General features: G+C 42.5%; 1 protein-coding gene across 1 annotated transcript in view; it reads right to left on the bottom strand.

Annotated features, from left to right (window-relative positions):
* Positions 1-19,564, bottom strand: part of KATNIP (katanin interacting protein) — a 357,151-nt gene that overhangs the window by 209,091 nt on the left and 128,496 nt on the right. The window contains exon 14 of the mRNA XM_063430236.1: positions 5,260-5,466. Within this exon, the coding sequence (XP_063286306.1) occupies positions 5,260-5,466 (207 nt within the window). The remainder of the gene's footprint in view (positions 1-5,259; positions 5,467-19,564) is intronic.

The raw sequence follows: 19,564 nt of genomic DNA, 5'->3' as shown, positions 1-19,564 counted from the left end.
CTTTTGGCTTTCCCTCATCTTTGTGTCTGATTCTGTATCCCTGACCTCGGCTAGTATTTTGACTATTCTTGGATACGTTAAGTCCGGACATTCTAAGGTCAGGTTATCCTTAGTCCTAGGTGTGACACAGCACTGCGTGCTGAATCAACTTGTAATCCTGACATTACAACATCCTGCAGAATTGTGGCAGCACATAGCAGCTTATGAGAGAAATCTAGAGGAGAATGATCACTGTATGGATCAATTTACCCAGGCTTTTAGCACACTCCTTACTAGGACAGCTAATTTACAACCTGAGACATAGTATATAAAGCACCTATGATCTCCTTATCTCCTCCTCCGCATATTTCTGGTAATATCCAGGAATGTAGGGGATTTCTCAATCAGATTGAGTACCACTTTGAGGCCTCACTTGGTTCATTTCCTTCAGATAGAGCATCTGATGAACCAACTTAAAGGTAAGGCCTTAACCTGGGCTAATCCATTGTGGGAAAGTAATATGAGTATTGCTCATTGTTACCAGAAATTCCTGGCGGAATTCAAACTGACGTTTGAACCATTAGGCAGAGAGGAAGACGCCTCCACTGCCCTAATGCATATCAAACAAGGGAACCGGTCTCTCTCATATTATGCCATAGGATTTCGTACCTTGGCATCTGAGGTAGACTGGACTAACAATGGATTAATCGCGGCTTTTTAAAAAGGATTATCCGAAGTTATACTTGATGAAATTGCTGCCAAAGACCTAAATGACTTTATTACCTATGTGATGCAGATCGATAATAGACTCAGGACCAGGGAAATTACTAGAAACAGAACTAGACGTTTGACTATGTCACTAGCACCTCGATTCTCCAAACCTGTTGTCCCTGACCTCTCAACGCTGTCTGAACCTGAACCTACGCAGTCAGGGGTTACAGGACTGTCTGAGGCAGACAGTATAGGAGAAGAGAGGGTCTGTGCTTATATTGTGGCAAGAAAGGGCATATGAGAGATGCTTGTTCTATACGTCCGGAAAACTTCTGCACCTAAGAACCTTAAGGGGACAGGTCTTAGGTGTAATGGATACGTCCTCTAGTAATTCCCAAAGCAGATTTCTCCTTCATATTTCCGCCTTTTGCAATGAGGAGAACTTTTCATGCAAAGCCCTGGTTGACTCAGGTGCGGCTGGTAACTTTATTGATTTGTATTTTGTTAAACAACACACCATACCAGTCAAGGAAATATCATCACCTCTAGCGTCTAGGCTACTGATGGGAGACCCCTATCTCAACCTCTTATTACCCATGAGACCTTGCCTATTTGCATTACGATAGGAGCTTTGCATAAGGAAGACATTACTTTCCAGATAATCACTTCCCCTTCTTGTCCCATCGCATTAGGGTTCCCTTGGCTCTCAAAGCATAACCCTCATGTTGACTGGACTAGAGGGGAAATACTAGAATGGGGTAGAGACTGTCAGGAAAGTTGCATGTTACCCATTTCTAAAAAAGTGTGCATCGTTGCTTTACCCGCTGCTACGTCTCCGACTCCCGAAATTCCCATACAGTATTGGGAGGTTAGAGAGGCGTTTAGTAAAAGCCAGACTAATGCTCTTCCTCCACACAGATCCTATGATTGTTCCATTGATCTGTTGCCGGGGCTATGCCTCCTAAAGGAGCGGTATATATGTCCTATCCCCACAAGAAAGTAAAATCATGGATGAGTACATCAAGGAATCTTTAAGTAAAGGCCATATACGTAAATCACCCTCGCCTGCTGGTGCAGGATTCTTTTTTTGTAGCTAAGAAAGATTACGACCTTGCATAAACTACAGGGCATTAAACAAGATTACTATCAGAAAATGCCTATCCCATTCCCCTTATATCTAAATTGTTTGATAGACTACAGGGTGCTAAGACCTTCACTAAGCTTGACCTTAGGATTGCATACAATTTGATGAGAATTAGGGAGGATCATGAATGGAAGACGGTGTTTAACACTAGGAGTGGGCACTACAAATATCTTGTTATGCCCTTTGGGTTATGTAATGCTCCGGCTGTATTTCAAGACTTCATTAATAATGTACTCAGACTATATTTACTTTTTTGTGCTTGTATACCTGGATGATATCCTTATTTATTTCCCCGACATCCAAACTCATCATGATCATGTCAAACAAGTTTTACAAACTTTGCTTAAAAATGGTCTTTACTGTAAACTTGAGAAATGCGTATTTGATCAACATGAGGTTCTGTTTTTGGGGTATAACATTTCTGTCTCTGGCTTCCAAATGGATCCTCACAAACTAGAGGCTGTTCTACAATGGCCATTACCCAGTGGGTTAAAAGTCATACAGAGGTTTATTGGTTTCTCTAACTATTACAGGAGAGTCATCAAAGGTTTCTCTTCGGTAATATGACTAGCCAGGGGGCTAATTGTACTATATGGCCTAAAGAAGCTAAAGAGGCTTTTGAGCTTCTTAAACAAATGTTCACATCTGCTGACATACTAAGACATCCTGACACTAGCAAATCTTTCCTACTTGAAGTTGACGCCTCTGAAACAGGGGTCGGGGCTGTTCTTTCTCAGAGAGAGAGAGTCAGGATGCCCCTTTGCAACCTTGTGGTTACTTCTCCAGAAGGTTGTCTCCTGCCGAGCGTAACTATGACATTGGTAATAGAGAAGTGTTAGCCATCATACTAGAGCTTAAGGAATGGCGACATCTTTTGAAGAGTTCCAAGGATCCCATTCTGATTATTACTTATCACAAGAACCTGGCATATATTGGGGATGCCAAATTACTGTCTTCTAGACAAGCTAGATGGTCATTATTTTTGTCTCGCTTTAACTTCATTATCACCTACAGACCCGGTTCTAATAACGTTAAAGCTGACACCTTGTCTAGGCAATTTGACGATGAATCGGATCTATAACAAGAGACATCCCCTATTATTTCTCCTGAGTGTATCATTGCATCCACTGTCCTTTCTTTATCATCCCTTTTGCTCCGTGCTATCATGGCGGCTCAGCCCCAGGCACCTTGCAACAAACTTCAAGATAAATTGTTTATTCCATTGCCTGACAAGAAAGAGGTGCTGAAGGTATTCCATGACAATGTGACCACTGGGCACCCGGGTATTAATAAAACTGTTTCTGCCATTTGAAGTTTATTTTGGTGGGAGTCACTCAGGAGGGATATTAACCCCTTAAGGACCAAACTTCTGGAATAAAAGGGAATCATGTGTCCTTAAGGGGTTAAAGATTATGTAGAAGCCTGCTCTTTCTGTGCAGTTTCAAAGGTTCCTCATAAACTTCCGTGTGGATTGTTACAGCCACTTCCTATACCCAGTATCCCATGGTCTAATTTAACGATGGATTTCAGTGTTGAACTGCCAAGTTCCAACGGGTATACTAACATCCTCATGGTAGTTGACCATTTTTCAAAACTTTACTCCACTTAAAAAATTCCCATCATCTCAGGACCTGGTGCATATATTTATACGCGATATTGTCAGGCTTCCAGATATTCCTCAAAATATTGTGTCTGACAGGGGTTCCCAATTTGTGTCACGGTTCTGGAGGGCATTCAATAAACAGTTGGGCATTGAATTGTCATTTTCCTCTGCTTACCATCCCCAAACTAATGGTACGGCTGAAAGAGCTAACCAATCATTTGAGCTGTATTTACGTTGCTTTGTGAATAACACACAGTCTAACTGGGCAGAATTGTTTGCCCTGGGCCGAATTTGCAAGGAATAACGCTACCCATGACATATCTGGGCATAGTCCGTTTTTTTGTCAATACGGGTCGTCATCCTGCTGTTCTCCCTGATGTGTTTTCTGATACGGTTACCCCCTACTCTGGATGATCACCTTACCTCTATTCGTGATACCTGGACTAAGGTTCACTCCACTCTTGAAACAGCGGCTGCTCGCTTTAAGTTTCATGCGGATAAACAGCGGAGTGCCAATTCAGTTTACCAGGTGGGTGATCAGGTTTGGTTATCCTCACGCAACAGGTTGAAGGTTCCCAGCATGAAATTTGCTCCGAGGTTCCTTGGTTCTTTTCAACCCTGTTTCTTATTTTACTCCAAGTGTATTTATATATACATATATTTTATTTATTTTGCTTTTTTTTTTATTAACTATATTTTTATATTTTTTTAACTTAATTTTTTTTTTTACTTTTTCCACCAGCAGGGGGACTGTCAGGCAGGTAAGTACATAGAGAGGGAGGGAGGGAGGGTAGAGGGTTAATTTAAAAAAAAATATATTTTTTATTTTTAGATTTACTGAGTGCCTCGACCACTACCCTGCTACAACCTCCCTACCCTGCCAAAGCCCCCCCCTACCCTGCTACAGCCCCCTTACACGTTCATTGCCCCCCGTTCCCTGCCACAGCCCTCTTATCCTGTCACAGTCCCCCCTACCCTACCCTGTTAGTGGGAGCCTCATGTTTGAGTTTTGCCTAAGGCCTCACAAAGTCTAGAGCCGCCACTGGTTGTATGGCATACATGTCTAGTCCTTAGAACACTTCGTTTAAAGTTATACCCTCCACTTTGGCCACATTGAATAAAGCCAACCAGTGAATGAGGTTCCAATCCCTTTGGATCAGACAATAGCAATATATAGAGGATTAGCCTTATTTTTTGACCTTATCCTCTCGTGCTTCAGTTTCTGATAAAGCTACTAGCTTGATGAAATACAAATTTTTAATGAGGGGGGGGGGGGGGGTGACAGTGCTGCTTTAAGGGTTAATAAGTGTGTAGGGGTTTAGAAAAATACCCATCTCTGTCTCATTAGAGATTTTACCTTTTTAGCTGAAAGCAGTAAGGCGAGCGGTTAGTATAGGACTCACCTAAGAGGTTTTGCCTTGATGTGGCAGGTAAGCTTACAGTGGCCATTGGATACTAAAAAACCTCCAGTTACTTAAATGTACATAGGTTTGGCATAGTTTTCAAGTAACTTATTTTCTTTGGTTTTATTGTATGTATTAGGGCTAATGTGTTCTATAGTCAGTGCTGAAGCACAGGAGTAGTAAGTGTTTGGGCACAGGGCTTTTTGTAACATTGTTACAATTTTGTAACATTGGAAATGAGCCCATGGTCAATGTTTACAATTTGTATCCTGGATGTCTGTGAGTCCATTTTATTTCTCACTTTATATATTACTTTTTTTTCTTCAAAATATTATTCCTTTGAGGAATAATATGATTTGTGTATTTGCAATTGCAAAATCCAGTGAAATCATAAAAATAATAAAGCCAGTAGAACTTACCTGTGTTTTCCCGTTTACTAAACAACTAAGTTCTCCAGGATTATCTGCATTTCTGATGTCCACATCATGAGGAGAAACATATATTTGTTGATTGCTGACATCAAAGAACTGGACTTCTGTTAAACCAACACTGAAAGGATTTCCCCAGTTGGATATTATTTTGACTGTAATACATATCGCATCTTTTACTGCAGGTGGGAAGGTTGCCTAGAAAGAATGGTTTTGAATATAAGCAAAATTAATACACTTTTTATTTTACGGTTTATTTACTCAGTTTTGTTGTACATCAAAGCAATATATATTATAAAAAATTTAAAATTAATAAAAAAAACTTTAGAAACTTATATAAGCAGAAGTTTGAAGGTTTTATTTGTCTATAGTAATAGAATCATACTGTCTTTTTCCACTTCAGTTATTAGTGTGAATTTCTAGGTTTTGCAACGGTGCACATTTTGAAAAGGAACACCACAAGCGCCATAACCACTACAGACTGTTTTAGTGGCTGTAGTAACAGGAGTACTCTGAAGCCTTACTAACGCATGCAGTCAAACAAATTAAGAATTTACCTGGGGTCTACTGGGCACCCACCACTGCCTCCTGTGAAGTTAAAAGCTAAGTTTGCAGTGCAGAGGCATGCTCATTGGCTCAGAGTGATCAGCTGATGCTCTGCACTAGAGGGCTTAGCTCAGAATAGCGAAAGAAGCTCCTTGCACAGGAGGCAACTTGGTCACCTGTTGGGCACCAGGTAACTTGTCAAACTGTTACTAGAGGGACACTCTAAAAAAACTTAAGCTTAATTATGAATTTTGGTGTATAGATCATGTCTCTGCAATTTAACTACTACTACTACTACTACTACTTCTTATTAATTCTCTGATATTTAGGAGTTAAACCACCTTTGTGTCTGTTTATCTAGCCCTAGCCACACCTAATTTGGCTATCACAGTGTGGTTTACTTTAAAAGTTCTTATGTCCTACTTTTTAAACTAATCTTTAATCACACACAAGGCTGTTGCAGGCTATTAACAGACAGGAAATAAGATATTAAAAATTTTAAGGCAGGACAGGAGGCTTAATATTTTACTTACTCCCCTTACTGATAATCTCCAATAGCAGCAACACAAGAACCAACCAATAAAGAACAAAGCAGAAAAATATATGCGACAGAACCTCCCAAACAGTCTTCCACTTTCTGTGATGCTGATCTCCGATCTAGGTAAGAGTACCAGTGCTCATTGTGGCTTATTGGCTCATATCAAGCTAACTTTCAAGACAGGAGGAGAAAGAGAAGAGTTTGTTTCATTTTACAAAAAGTGTGTTTTTTAATATAATGGGTGCATATATCTCCCTCAAAAGATGCAAGGGGGGATGGGGGGTGGGTGGGGCATGTCTAACTGCCAAGTTGAGCAGACATGTGCTGAAGGAGCTCCAGACCTTAGCATTTTTAGACTTTAGACATTCTATTTTTTAAGCAATCAGATTGATCTGATTAAAATTTGATTTATGGGGGGGCGGGGCCGGACCGCCGACGGGATCAGACGCGTCTGTCTGAGCTCCCGCTTTGGGGTCGGAAAACGGCGCAAACTGAAGGCAAATCTACCCGCAACAACACCCACCCCGATCCCCAGATCCTGAGGTACGTAGCAGCCTTATGTAACCCGACTACGACCCGAGGCGTGAGGAGCTTGAGCCGGGACGAGACGGCCGCTCTCCCGGGTCTCCGGCCGGGGTCTGGCACCCCCCCCCCCCTGGACCGGGGGGGTCATCCCGGTCTGCACACACACGCGGCGGCTCATGTCAGACCACGACACGCGGGGCCAAAAAGCTACTACCCTGCTACATGGAACACTCAGACGGAATCCCCCAAAATGGCTGCCGAGTGCCAGCCACATGCGCGCCCTACCGCAGAAGCATGTTGAAAAAGCTGGAAGAGAGACTAAACAACTCACGAGCTCAGGTTAAAATTGCACCCATGGCTCTATCCTGCAGTTCCCATCCAGGCGGCTCGCTCATCCGAACCAGGCGCACTAAAAATGGCGCCCCAAACGACACGCTCCCCCGCCGGAGAGAACACAGGTGAGGAGATGTACACCAGCGACTACAACCCAGCACAAGGCACAGCACATCCAATCCACAGCCCGGCACCATTGCAGACTTGCCTACCTATGTCAGCAAGGCTCTACCACACGACGTCCCGGCAAAGCAGCGGGGAAGAGCCAGCACTCGCACCCGCGAGGGACCCACATTATACCTGGGAACAGGACGGTCCGCCCACACCCTTAAAGACATAGGCTGAGGAGGACTCTGTGAGACGTGGGGCAGGAGGAATGGGACACACAGCCCCCAGTAGTGGCAGACTATCGCTCCCCTCAATTCAGGACTTCCACACAGAATTAACCCCTTGCCTCCTCAAGCGGTCCAACCATGCAGATCCCTACACGACTCTCAGCTCCTGCCATCAGAGAGACTGGGGCAGCCGAAGGGGAAGATGTAACTGAAACTAAATAAGCTCACAACGTAATCTATTACTGCTAATTATTTCTCATGAGCATTGACTTAGCTTTTTAGTCTAAAGAGTGGAGGAGTTATATTTAGGCTTTAAGTTAGGCTTTTTCCTGCATCCAGATAGCGCAAATACTTGTGTATGCATAGCATTGTGTCTAACTACCTAGCAGTGACAAGCCTTCACACATACCCTAGACGAGTTAGTTAACCTGTGTCTATGCTGGGGGCTCAACAAAGTATGAATCGTACTGTAATACCAGGATAGTGCTAGTTCATTTAATCTGAACTTGACTCATGCAACACTTGAACGCTTATCGTTTTGTCTAGAAGTGAGCTTATTAACTAATAAATGTGTGGTTGTAACTCCATAAACACTATACATGACTTTGATTACATCTATTGTCTCACGTAATTTACCCACATACAAGCTATTAGTACTAGAACGAACCACTCATGTTAATATAAAATTGTGCAAGTCCTACCATGTACCCCACTGTTATAACTGTCATTGCAAAGTTTGTGAAATGCCGTTGGGGTACCACATATGCGTTGTTATATCTTTATGCACAACAAAAATAAAGAATTCAAAATTTGATTTATGGTACGGATAATTGTAGAGTCAATTCATAGTTATAGAGGTAAGTATCTAGTGTTTGGTAAATCTTTGTGAGTGAGACGCTGTGATATCACTGTATGTTCGAGAATTCTCTGCATGTTTTATATACAAAGGGATATAAAGCTTGTGATTTTTGGGTAAAATTGTCCCCAAAATGTTTGACTACCTTATGTAGTAGAGAGTGGCCTATCTTGGTGACCGAATGGCCACCACGTGGTAGCCTCGATCTAATTTTGGTACAACGTGTGCACGCGGCTGTATCTAGTAGGCCTGAATTTTATGATCAGTTTCCGTATATTGATTGTTGGAAACAGATTGCAGAAGATTCGCCTAAATGGGTTAAGGTATGCCACGAGGAGCCAGGACTCGCCTCTCCATCAGGGTCCCAACACCGCCCATTTTAGACTCCCCCTCTGAAACTGAACTTCCCTCCCCCCCCTTACACCTCCTCTAAGGTTAGAGGTGGTGCTACTAGTGTTGCCACTCCCCCTTTTCCATTGTCCCTGCCCACTCATGCATCTAGTTCAGAGCCCAGCCCACTGACTCTGAGTCCTCCCCTTCCGGTACCTACCTCCACCAGTTCCATATATCCGGAACTAACGTCACTTCTGGTTCCTGGTTAGGCTCTTCCCAGCCCGGACCGTAATATCCTGTTGACCGAACTTCCGTCCGGTAAAATGAATCCGCCTCACTCCCCTTGCCTTACTACCCCTTATACTAATGGTAGTAGTTATGTGAAAGAAGGTGTATGCTATGCAGGATATGCAGTAACGACTATAGATAAGGTGATAGAAGCACGGCCACTGTCAAAAGGGACATCAGCACAGAAGGCGGAACTGATTGCATTAACCAGGCTTCGAAATTAGCTGAAGGGTTAAGAGTGAATATCTACACTGATTTCAAAGTATGCTTTTCTAACCACCCATGCACATGGAGCATTGTATAAAGAAAGGGGATTGTTGAATTTAGAAGGGAAAGAAATCAACTATGCGGCAGAAATACTCCCACTATTATAGTATTATACTACAGGTATGGGAACTGAAATAAGTCGGTATTATACACTGTAGGGCACATCTTAGAGGTGACAGTGATGTCATAAAAGGAAATTGCATGGCCGATAACGCAGCAAAACATGTCGCTGAATCTGGACAAGAGGAATACGTGGGATATATTACAGCCCTTGCACCGGCACCTCTGTCTCAATGGACTCCAATATATGCAGCCCAAGAGATGGAGTGGTTGAAAACTGAAGCAGGGAAATACTTGGAGAATAACTGGTATCAGTTAGAAGATGGAAGAATAGTTATTCCGACATCTCTGGCTATAGAGATTGTTCAAAACTTCCATAATGGTACACATACTGGAAGAGATAGTATGGAAGAATCTCTTAGGAAACATTTCTACATACCAAGGTTATCTAATCTTACTCAAGCCATTGTTCGGAGATGTGTTTTGTGTGCCCAAAATAATGCAAGACAAGGTACTGTCAAACCCCCTGGAGTTCAATATATGGGAGGACTCCCAATGTCAGATTTGCAAATAGATTATACTGTAATGCCTAAATCTGGGGGATATCATTATTTGTTGGTAGCTGTGTGTATCTACTCAGACTGGGTAGAAGCTTGTCCAACTCGTACAGAAAAGGCAGGAGAAGTTGTACGTTTTCTGTTGCGAGAAGTTATACCCAGAAATGGACTTCCGTGTTCTATCGGATCAGACAATGGTCCAGCCTTTATCCATCAGTGTTTGCAACAATTAACTCATGTGTTTGGTATCAAGTGGAAACTTCATACAGCATATAGACCTCAGAGTTCTGGAAAAGTGGAAAGTATGAACAGAACAATAAAACTCAGCTCAAGTGGAATGTCCTTTTGCCAATAGCTCTGTTGCGGATACGTAGTACGCCTACCAGAAGAATGGGTCTGTCTCCCTTTGAAATTATGTATGAGCGTCCACCTCCCATACTCCGTAATCTAAGGGGGGACTTAAATCAGTTGGGTGAAGGAATTACTCAACAGCAGGTTGTGGAGTTGGGTAAAACTATGGAGGAAGTGCAGAAATTGGTGCAAGATAGGTTACCTGTGAACATATATCCACCTGTTCATTCCTATCACCCAGGAGATCAAGTGTGGATAAAAGAATGGAATATTGTTCCATTAGGTCCAAAGTGGAGGGGGTCCTTATGTTGTTCTTTTATCTACTCCAACATCTGTAAAGGTGGCAGAGGTGACTCCATGGATTCATCGTTCTAGTGTTAAACCAGCATCAGATTCTTGGCAAGCTATCCCAGATCCTGAAAATCCTTGCAAGATCCGGTTAAAGCGGGCAACTCAGTCGGAGTGACAAGGAGATAGTGGGACATTTAGAGTAACAACAGATATCAGCAAGTAGGTGTTTTGACGGCCATAATAAAGCCTGACCACCTGTCTACATTTCATAGCTAGAGTGTCTCGAAGGGATCTTTGTGAAGAAAAGTGAGGATCAGAAGAACGACAATCCTTGCAGCCCTCACAATCGGGAAGCTGAGGTGCCGTCGCACGGTCGAAGAAAAATGAGGAATTTTGAAATGATGTGTTATATTGTGTGTTTAGGTATTTGTGTGATTTTTCAGGAAGGCAAGAGTACATACATTGCAATAGTTGCATTAAGACTACGAAAACAGGTAACCAAATATCCCAAACTCTTATTTGGCACTCACAGTATGAATGCAAGGGATCTGTATCTAAATGTCGATATTTGGATATTGATTACAGTGTGTGCAAGCCAGTATCAGTAGAGTAAAAATGTTTCGATCCCCAATTCCAACCCCGTACAATTTGGTTGGTAATTCGGAACTGTAATTCCCAGGGAACTTTGATAAATAGGACTGTGATAAATACCATACATTCTACGGGTGTTCTGCTATTTGATGCATGTAAGGCAATTTCTGGTAGTAGAAAACCTTGGAATGTATGTGGTAATCTTAAATGGGAACAAACTTATGGGTTTAATGATAAATACTTATGTCCCAGTAAAATATCTACTGGTCCTAATTGCCCAAATAGATATTATAACTTTTGTCCCTATTGGTCTTGTGTAGGGTGGGCAACCTGGGGAAAAACAGTGGATCAAGATATGATTATCCAAAGGTTGCCTACCAAACCATATTGTAAATCTTTGGAATGTAATCCGGTCCATATGACCATCTCTAATCCCCAACATTTTATTGACAAATTTGGAAATCTATATGGGTTCCAAATATATGGCACAGGAGTAGATCCAGGAACAATAATATATGTAGGACTTGAAACTGAGACAATAGCAACTCAAACTCATCAGGTTTTTCATTCCTTATATGAGGAGATGAGTGGTGAGGATAAAATTCCCCATAATGTTAAGAACCTATTTATTGATTTGGCTGAGAGTATTGCGGGTAGTCTTAATGTAACTAATTGCTATGCATGTGGAGGTGCTAACATGGGAGACCAATGGCCATGGGAGGCAAAGGAAGACATATGAACAACAGATACCTTTTCAGTCTGATCATCAAGTAGGTACTAGGCATATCTGAGACATATGAACAACAGATACCTTTTCAGTCTGATCATCAAGTAGGTACTAGAAATAAATCGGACACCTACGGACCTGAGTAGCTGCGCTATACTCCTCACCTACAGCCCGTATACGGGTTAATGGAGCGTTAACTGGCTCGTTTCCCATTAACAACGGTACTCGCCAGGGCTGCCCCCTGTCCCAGCTCCTGTTTGCCCTAACCCTAGAACCCTTCCTAGAGGCGGTCAGACGGGACAGGGGTATTACGGGGAGACACGTAAGTACAAGGGAACATTGTGTTGCGGCATATGCCGATGACATGCTCTTTTTCCTGGAGCGGCCCAGAACTTCTATTCCAAGCCTCCTAGAAGCATTCCGGCGATACAAAGAGGTATCCAACTTGACACTCAGCCTTGACAAGTCAGCCCAAAGAGCGAAGGAGGCATGGGCCTACCGTCAATTCTCACCTACTACCACGCAACACACCTACACAGACTAGTCGACTGGCATGCCAACCCCAACACTAAGCAATGGGTGGACCTGGAGAAACATCAAGCCCAGGGAAGGATCCCCACCATGCTATGGCTCGGGGAAGCAACATACAGGGATCTGAGTACGGGAAACACGATGATAGACGCGACACTGAGGGTGTGGTGCGGAATTCGTTATTCCAAGAAGCTCACCACGTCACCCAACCCACTCATGCCCATAACCCATAACCCCAAGCTAGCAGGGGGACTGAAACCCGCAGACCTCAAGAATTTTGGGGCAGCGGATTGGGTACACACCCAGCAGTGCAACAGAGCGACGCTCAAACCCCTGGCGACATTAATACAGGACCGCAGACCTAACGGCCTAGATATATTCCGTTACCACCAAGTGAAAACCTACCTAACCTCCATAACGGGCAAGGCCCACCTACACCGCCCATTGTTTCCCCTGGAACACCTATGCTCGACCAGGCAACACCTAACACACGGGGTCTCGCACCTATACACCGCGCTACAAAACAACGGGGACAAAAGCCCACTAGGCTTCACCGAAAAATGGGAAAGAGAGACGGGGATGGAGCTCACAGAACCGGAATGGATTCAAATCTTCCAGCTGACGCACAAAGGGACTATAAGCACGAAATTCCAGGAATGCAACTATAAACTACTAACAGGTTGATACAGAATGCCGGATATCCGAAGACATGTCCACGACACAATTCCAGGCGAGTGTTGGAGATGTGGCACGGAAGAAGGCACTGGTATCCACATATGGTGGACTTGCTCCCAAATCGAACCGTTCTGGCGAATAATACATCGGGAGATCAAGGTCATCACGGGTATTGACATCCCCTTTCAACCGATGCCAATGCTGCTCAACCACACTCCCACGCCCCTGAAGATCTAGAAGAGGGGCCTCGTCATACACCTCCTCACGGCAGCGAAATCACTCATCCCACTACTGTGGAAGAGCACGGCCGCACCCACTCTGCAACAATGGATAGAAAAAGTGGAAACGATCTTCAGCATGGAGATGATGACGGCCTCCCTGCAGGGACGCTCAGACAAATGCGCCCTTACCTGGTTTCCTTGGATGGACTACACTTCACGAGGAGCGGCAGAGGCTTCTCCGGCGGAACACAGGGGCGCTCCTGCACTGGCACAATCACCCCGACAGACAAATGGACAGTAGTAGGACCGCTTTGACTCCTATAACCCCAGCACACATAACTGATCCATACACCACACCACACCCCACAGAGAACCGAAATTTTCAGAGACTCAGGGCGATGTTTCTCCTGACAGCACCCACACCAATCCGTGGCTCCACACTGAGGGAACCTAGACCACAATACTACACTTAGATAGATAGGGACAGACATGGAACTGCCTTGAAAGGCTAAGAGAATATAACCACAAGGCAACACACACAGTCACACTCCTTACACAAGCAACAACAAGGGTGGAGGGGACAGGAGACAAGAACCATCCTCCCACCAGACTCACAACTCCTAAGCAGACGAGAGGCATGCACAACCAAGATGGCTTATGACAGACGGACACTAGATAGCAGTAGAATAGCTGGAACCAAAGAGGTGATCAGACACACCATACCATACAATAATACATATTGAACCCACGACGCCACAACCATTAATGACCAAGATATAGCTGCCAAGACGATAATTGGCATCCCCAACTCCCCGGTATGGGATCGCGGACACTGTTATTTTGTGACGCATACCTTCGAAACCTACCTAAACCGACCTGCCGGTCCGCACAGATGCATAAGCCTAGGCCGACACATGGCAAACTCCACATGAGATAGGAACGGCCCGACTCCATTAACGCCACTATGGCCTAAAAACTCACCTGAAACTGTTGATTACATAGTTGCATAGTTACATAGTTAGATAGCTGAAAAGAGACTTCCGTCCATCAAGTTCAGCCTTCCTCGCGCAAGAGCCCCCATAGTGAACACCTTGTAGTGATAACTCTTGATGCGACTGTGCTAAATGTTATTGTTAAATGCAGTTCTTGCTACCGTTGTATTGAAACGAAAATATGTATAATATGTAACGAAACTGAAAAATAAAGAATGTCAAAAAAAAAAATTACAAAAAAATAAATAAATAAAAAAAAAAAAAAAAATCGGAATGGCGGTTAAAAACCTCCATTATAGGTCATGTTTGTATAGCCAGGAAAGGGACAATGTATAACACGTCTGTAGGTGAGCTAAATTGTTTGGGACAAAAAGCCTATAATGATAATACTAAATATACTACTTTATGGTCGGCTTAAAATGTCTCGGAGCCTACTAATCAGTTTGCCAATTACACTCATCTAAAGGAGGTATGGTTTGACTTATCTGCTACATCTAGTTGGAAAGCCCCAGCAAATCTATACTGGATCTGTGGTAAGAAAGCATATTCGGAGTTACCACAAGATTGGGAAGGGGCATGTGTATTAGGTATGCTCAAACCATCCTTCTTCTTGTTGCCAATTGAGACAGGAGAGACCTAGGGAGTTAAGGTTTACGAAGTAAATCATAAAAAGAAGCGAGCATCCTTGAATATAGGTAGTTGGGAAGATGATGAGTGGCCTCCTCAACGCATTATTAATTATTATGGACCTGCTACTTGGGCAGAAGATGGCACCTACAGATATAGAACTCCGATATATATGCTCAACCGTATTATAAGACTACAGGCGGTGGTTGAGATTATTACTAATGAGACAGCTCAAGCACTTAATCTTCTAGCTAAGCAAAATACCAGGATGAGATCAGCCATCTATCAAAATAGATTAGCTTTGGATTACCTATTAGCAGTGGAAGGAGGTGTATGCGGAAAGTTTAACCTTAGCAACTGTTGTTTGCACATAGATGGCTGAACTTACTAGTCACATGGTTAAACTGGCACATGTACCGACTCAGGTCTGGAATGGGTATAATCCTAATAGCTGGTTTGGAAGATGGTATGAGCAGCTTGGAGGAATTAAGGCACTAAGTAGGAGGAGTAGTGTTTATCATATTCTTATATCTCTTTCTGCCCTGTCTAATTCCATTAGTGGTTAGATCCTTACGTAGTATTATAGAGAGTACTATAGAAAGAAAGACAGCTGCTCATGTAATGGCTGTCTATAGATATGATCCCCTAGCTCAAAGAGAACATATTCAGGATGAGGAATGTTGAAGGAGTTTTGAGGCTAAGATGCTTACAAGGTCTGCTCTGGTTCAATGGCTACTTGAGAGGTATTGGTAACCTGTGATTGGTGATGCATCTGGAATAATTTTGTATCAGAGGCATCAAAGGGGGGAATGTGGTGGAATTTCAGTGAATGTAAATTTGGTAGGCTGATATTTCCACGTGGCATATGTGTATGTTGTGTCAGTTAGTTATCTACACGTAGCTAGGATACTGTCATCAATGTACTGAGCATATGCAGGAATGCAGGAACTGAAATTGCACTTAGTTCTCTTTTGTCTTGGATGAGCCATGTGGTCTGACCGGATGTACAAGTCTATACTCTGCTCATTGATTGGCTAAAGGTATATGTGGGCGTAGCTATTAATGGGAGGAGTTATAGTATTTTATAAGGAATGTACACCATGTATTGGTCTCTCAGATCTGTTTTGGAATGATAGTTCATCTGAGGCCCGATCGGTATGTTAATAAAGACTTCTTACTTCCGGAAGACCTGCATCCATCTCTCTGGGTTTGGCTTCTGTTAGTTTACTCGGTAACAACGGTACTTACAAATAAGAGGCTCCCTTTCTTAAAGGAATATCACATCATCTTATATCAAATTCAGAATTTAGCCACTGGTATCTTAAAGCGGCCGGCTACAATTACAATATTATTTAGAAAAACAATAAAAAGAAGAACAGTAAAGAGAAGAACAACCAAAATTGTTTTACAGTCAAAAAACATTTTTCCCTTTAAAACACCTTAATTCTATAGGGCAGCTTATTTAGTGCCTTTTGCTACAAATGAAAAGAAACAAAGATATAATTCCTGGTAAACCAGGAAAAATAAATGGATGGATTGGCGCTTTTCAAAGAAGATGCAGCTACTCCCAAGTGCTACAGAATCACCAAAAAAGCACAATAGACATACATAGAAAATAGCAAATTGGATTTGGGAGGTGCAAACAGAAAATAGATAATAAACAGATTATACTTATATTCAATGAATCCTGATTTGAACCTGGGAGGCAAGCAGCAAAGAAAGAGGGATTGGTAGGAAACAAAAATTTTGTTTCCTTAATTCCCTTTTGTTTCAGCCTGGACCTGCAGCAGTGTTTCAAGTCTCTACCCTTTCGTGCAGCAAAGAAATAGTTAACAGTTTGAACAAAAGAAAACCAATCAGAACACATCTAGTCAGTGATATGTGGCTGTGAGACTCCTACCAATCCCTCTTTCTTTGCTGCTTGCCTCCCAGGTTCAAATCAGGATTCATTGAATATAAGTATAATCTGTTTATTATCTATTTTCTGTTTGCACCTCCCAAATCCAATTTGCTACCTTTTGCTACAAAACATACCATAACTACTTCATTGTCGTTAAATTGAAGGTCAAGTGGGCGGGGCCTGACAGCCGAGCTGGCAAGACGTGTGCTCAACGAGAATCTCATACTTGCCACACGAGGCTGGACAGCCGAAACAGAGGCCACAGCTCGGGCCCAAGATGGCCACCGAGCAAAAACCCCTGCAATATCGAGCATGCCCCACGGCCCAATCCTGGAGAGAGCAATTTGAGGCTCGATTTGATCGACTATGCCTGGCATTTTGGCAGCGTATGGAGCGCAGAACCACTTACCCTGCTCTACTTGTCACAAAGGAGAAAGAAGCCGCGGCGGCAACTTACCGGCCCAGCACCCACACAAAGTCACATCCGTCTTGCAGACGGGCCCGCCGTCGGACTCTCCCGATGCCTCTCCGCAAAACCGCAAGACAAAACCAACTGCCTGCCCCACGACCTTGCAACAACCTCCCCGCAAGTCTCACAGGTGGGTGCAACTCATATGCACCACTCCGACAGCACAGCGGACTCCAAGCACAGCGGAGGCCCAGGAGAGATGATACGCCTAGACAAGGTGGCGAGCCAGCTGCCGCAGACCAAGACCACACGGGCGCCCGGGACCGGAGCGACCCTTCCCCGCAGCAGAGCGGACTTTTGTTCCCAGGAGGAAACAGCCTACCATCCGCAGGCATCGGCTAAACAATCCCAGGCAGAGACAATCCCCAACATAGAGCATACCCTCACTTGCTCCCAGGGGACGAACAAACAGACTCCAATAACTCACCCACCATTCTCCCTCGGTGTACCCCCTGAAAGAAGTACTACCCCAGGGTCATGTTGAAAGACTGGCTAGTTCCCACTTTAAACTTCCAGACCCTGGATGTTACACCAACAATACAACCAGCCCGGGACTGCACCTAATCTCAGTGGACGCTGTACTCCCTTGTCATTTCTATTTTATTTCACTTTTATTTCACTCTTATTTTCTCTTCACCATGTGAATATACCCGTCGCACCAAATGCACATAGCCGGCTGACTCCAAGCCTAACCATCACCTCTGTAGAAACACAATCTACTCACACATAGCCTGACAAGAAGTACCCAGTGGCTTAAACACTCACAGTTAATCGTTATTTAGCATATTATACAGCTAACTATTATAAGACAATCCTGTTGTCAGCATACACTACTCTAACACAAACTTGAAACCAAGCCATCCGCTGACACTAATTGTCTTAACCTGTGAACCACATCTCGATATGCTTAATTACCCTAGCATGTTAGTTAATATATGCATTGTTTATTAGCCTGTTTTTCTTTGTGATCATATAAAGAAAAAAATGTGCCGACCAAACTGCCACACTTTTGAAATGCATGGAAGACGCTTGTTGTCATCATATGCACAAATAAAATAAAGAATAAAAAAAATAAAACTCAAGGTCAAAATCATAAAAAAAAAACAACCTTCTTAGGAAAGGGAGCTCCATTTCTTAAAGGAATATCACATTTAAATATATATATATAAAGTTAAAAAAGGTCAAATTCTATATTAAGACCATTAGGCTCCAGGATATCTAGTTTATATACCCATTTCATTTCTTCTTTTCCTATATTATTAATATGATCTCCACCCCACCATGATTTGTTTACTGTTTTAATTCCTAGGAAAATCAAGCCATTTGGATCCTGATTATGATGTCTTTTAAAAAAAGTTTTTCGTAACCTTTGCGGGTATTATTGATATGCTCATAAATCCTCTCATGTAAAGGACGAATGGTATGCCCTACATATTGCAATCCGCAAGGACAAATTAAAAGATAAATACAATTTCTACTAAAACACGTAATAAAATCTTTTATATAAAAATCCTTCTCTGCATTTCTTGTCCTAAATGTATTAATACCTTTTAAACTCTTATTTTTACTACACTTGCACCCTGTTCATTGTCCACATGAATAAAAACCTTTATCATTTAAAAAAAAAAAAGTTTTTTTGCGGTTCTCTTTTTGGATGATTAAAACTTAAAATCTGTATAAAACTAGGTACACCTCTAAACGTAATACAAGGTTTTTCAGGAAGTACCTTACAAAGTCCGTTATCCTTCTTTAAAATGCGCCAATGTTTATTAATGATTGATTTAATTTTCTTACAATCCTTATTATAGTCGAATGCCATAGGAGCCAGACCATTCTCATATTTAGAAACTATCACATTATTATTACTTAGAATCAGTTTTTCTTGTTCCAATTCTAGGGCCTCTTCGTATGCTTCTTCCACTAGTTTAATTGGATATTCTTTCTTTAAAAATCTCTCTTTAAAACTATGGCTTGTTCTTTAAATTTATCTATTTCTGTACAATTTCTACAAATCTTCCTAAATTGCCCTTTAGGGATATTATCAAGCCAGGCCGAATAATGGCCACTATTATACAGCACATAGCTGTTGGCATCCACTTTTTTGAAAAAATGTTTTGTTTTTAAAACTCCATTATCAACATAAATATTTAAATCTAAAAAATTAATATTCAAAACACTAAAATCATTCATTAATATTATTCCCCAATTATTAATATTTAATAGAGTTAAAAATTATTTTAAATCTTCTTCAGTACCCTTCCACATAAAAAAAATAAATCGTCA

This window comes from Pelobates fuscus, chromosome 8, assembly GCF_036172605.1.
Source record: "Pelobates fuscus isolate aPelFus1 chromosome 8, aPelFus1.pri, whole genome shotgun sequence".
Classification (NCBI taxonomy): domain Eukaryota; kingdom Metazoa; phylum Chordata; class Amphibia; order Anura; family Pelobatidae; genus Pelobates; species Pelobates fuscus.
This window is presented reverse-complemented; position numbering and strand designations above follow the sequence as displayed.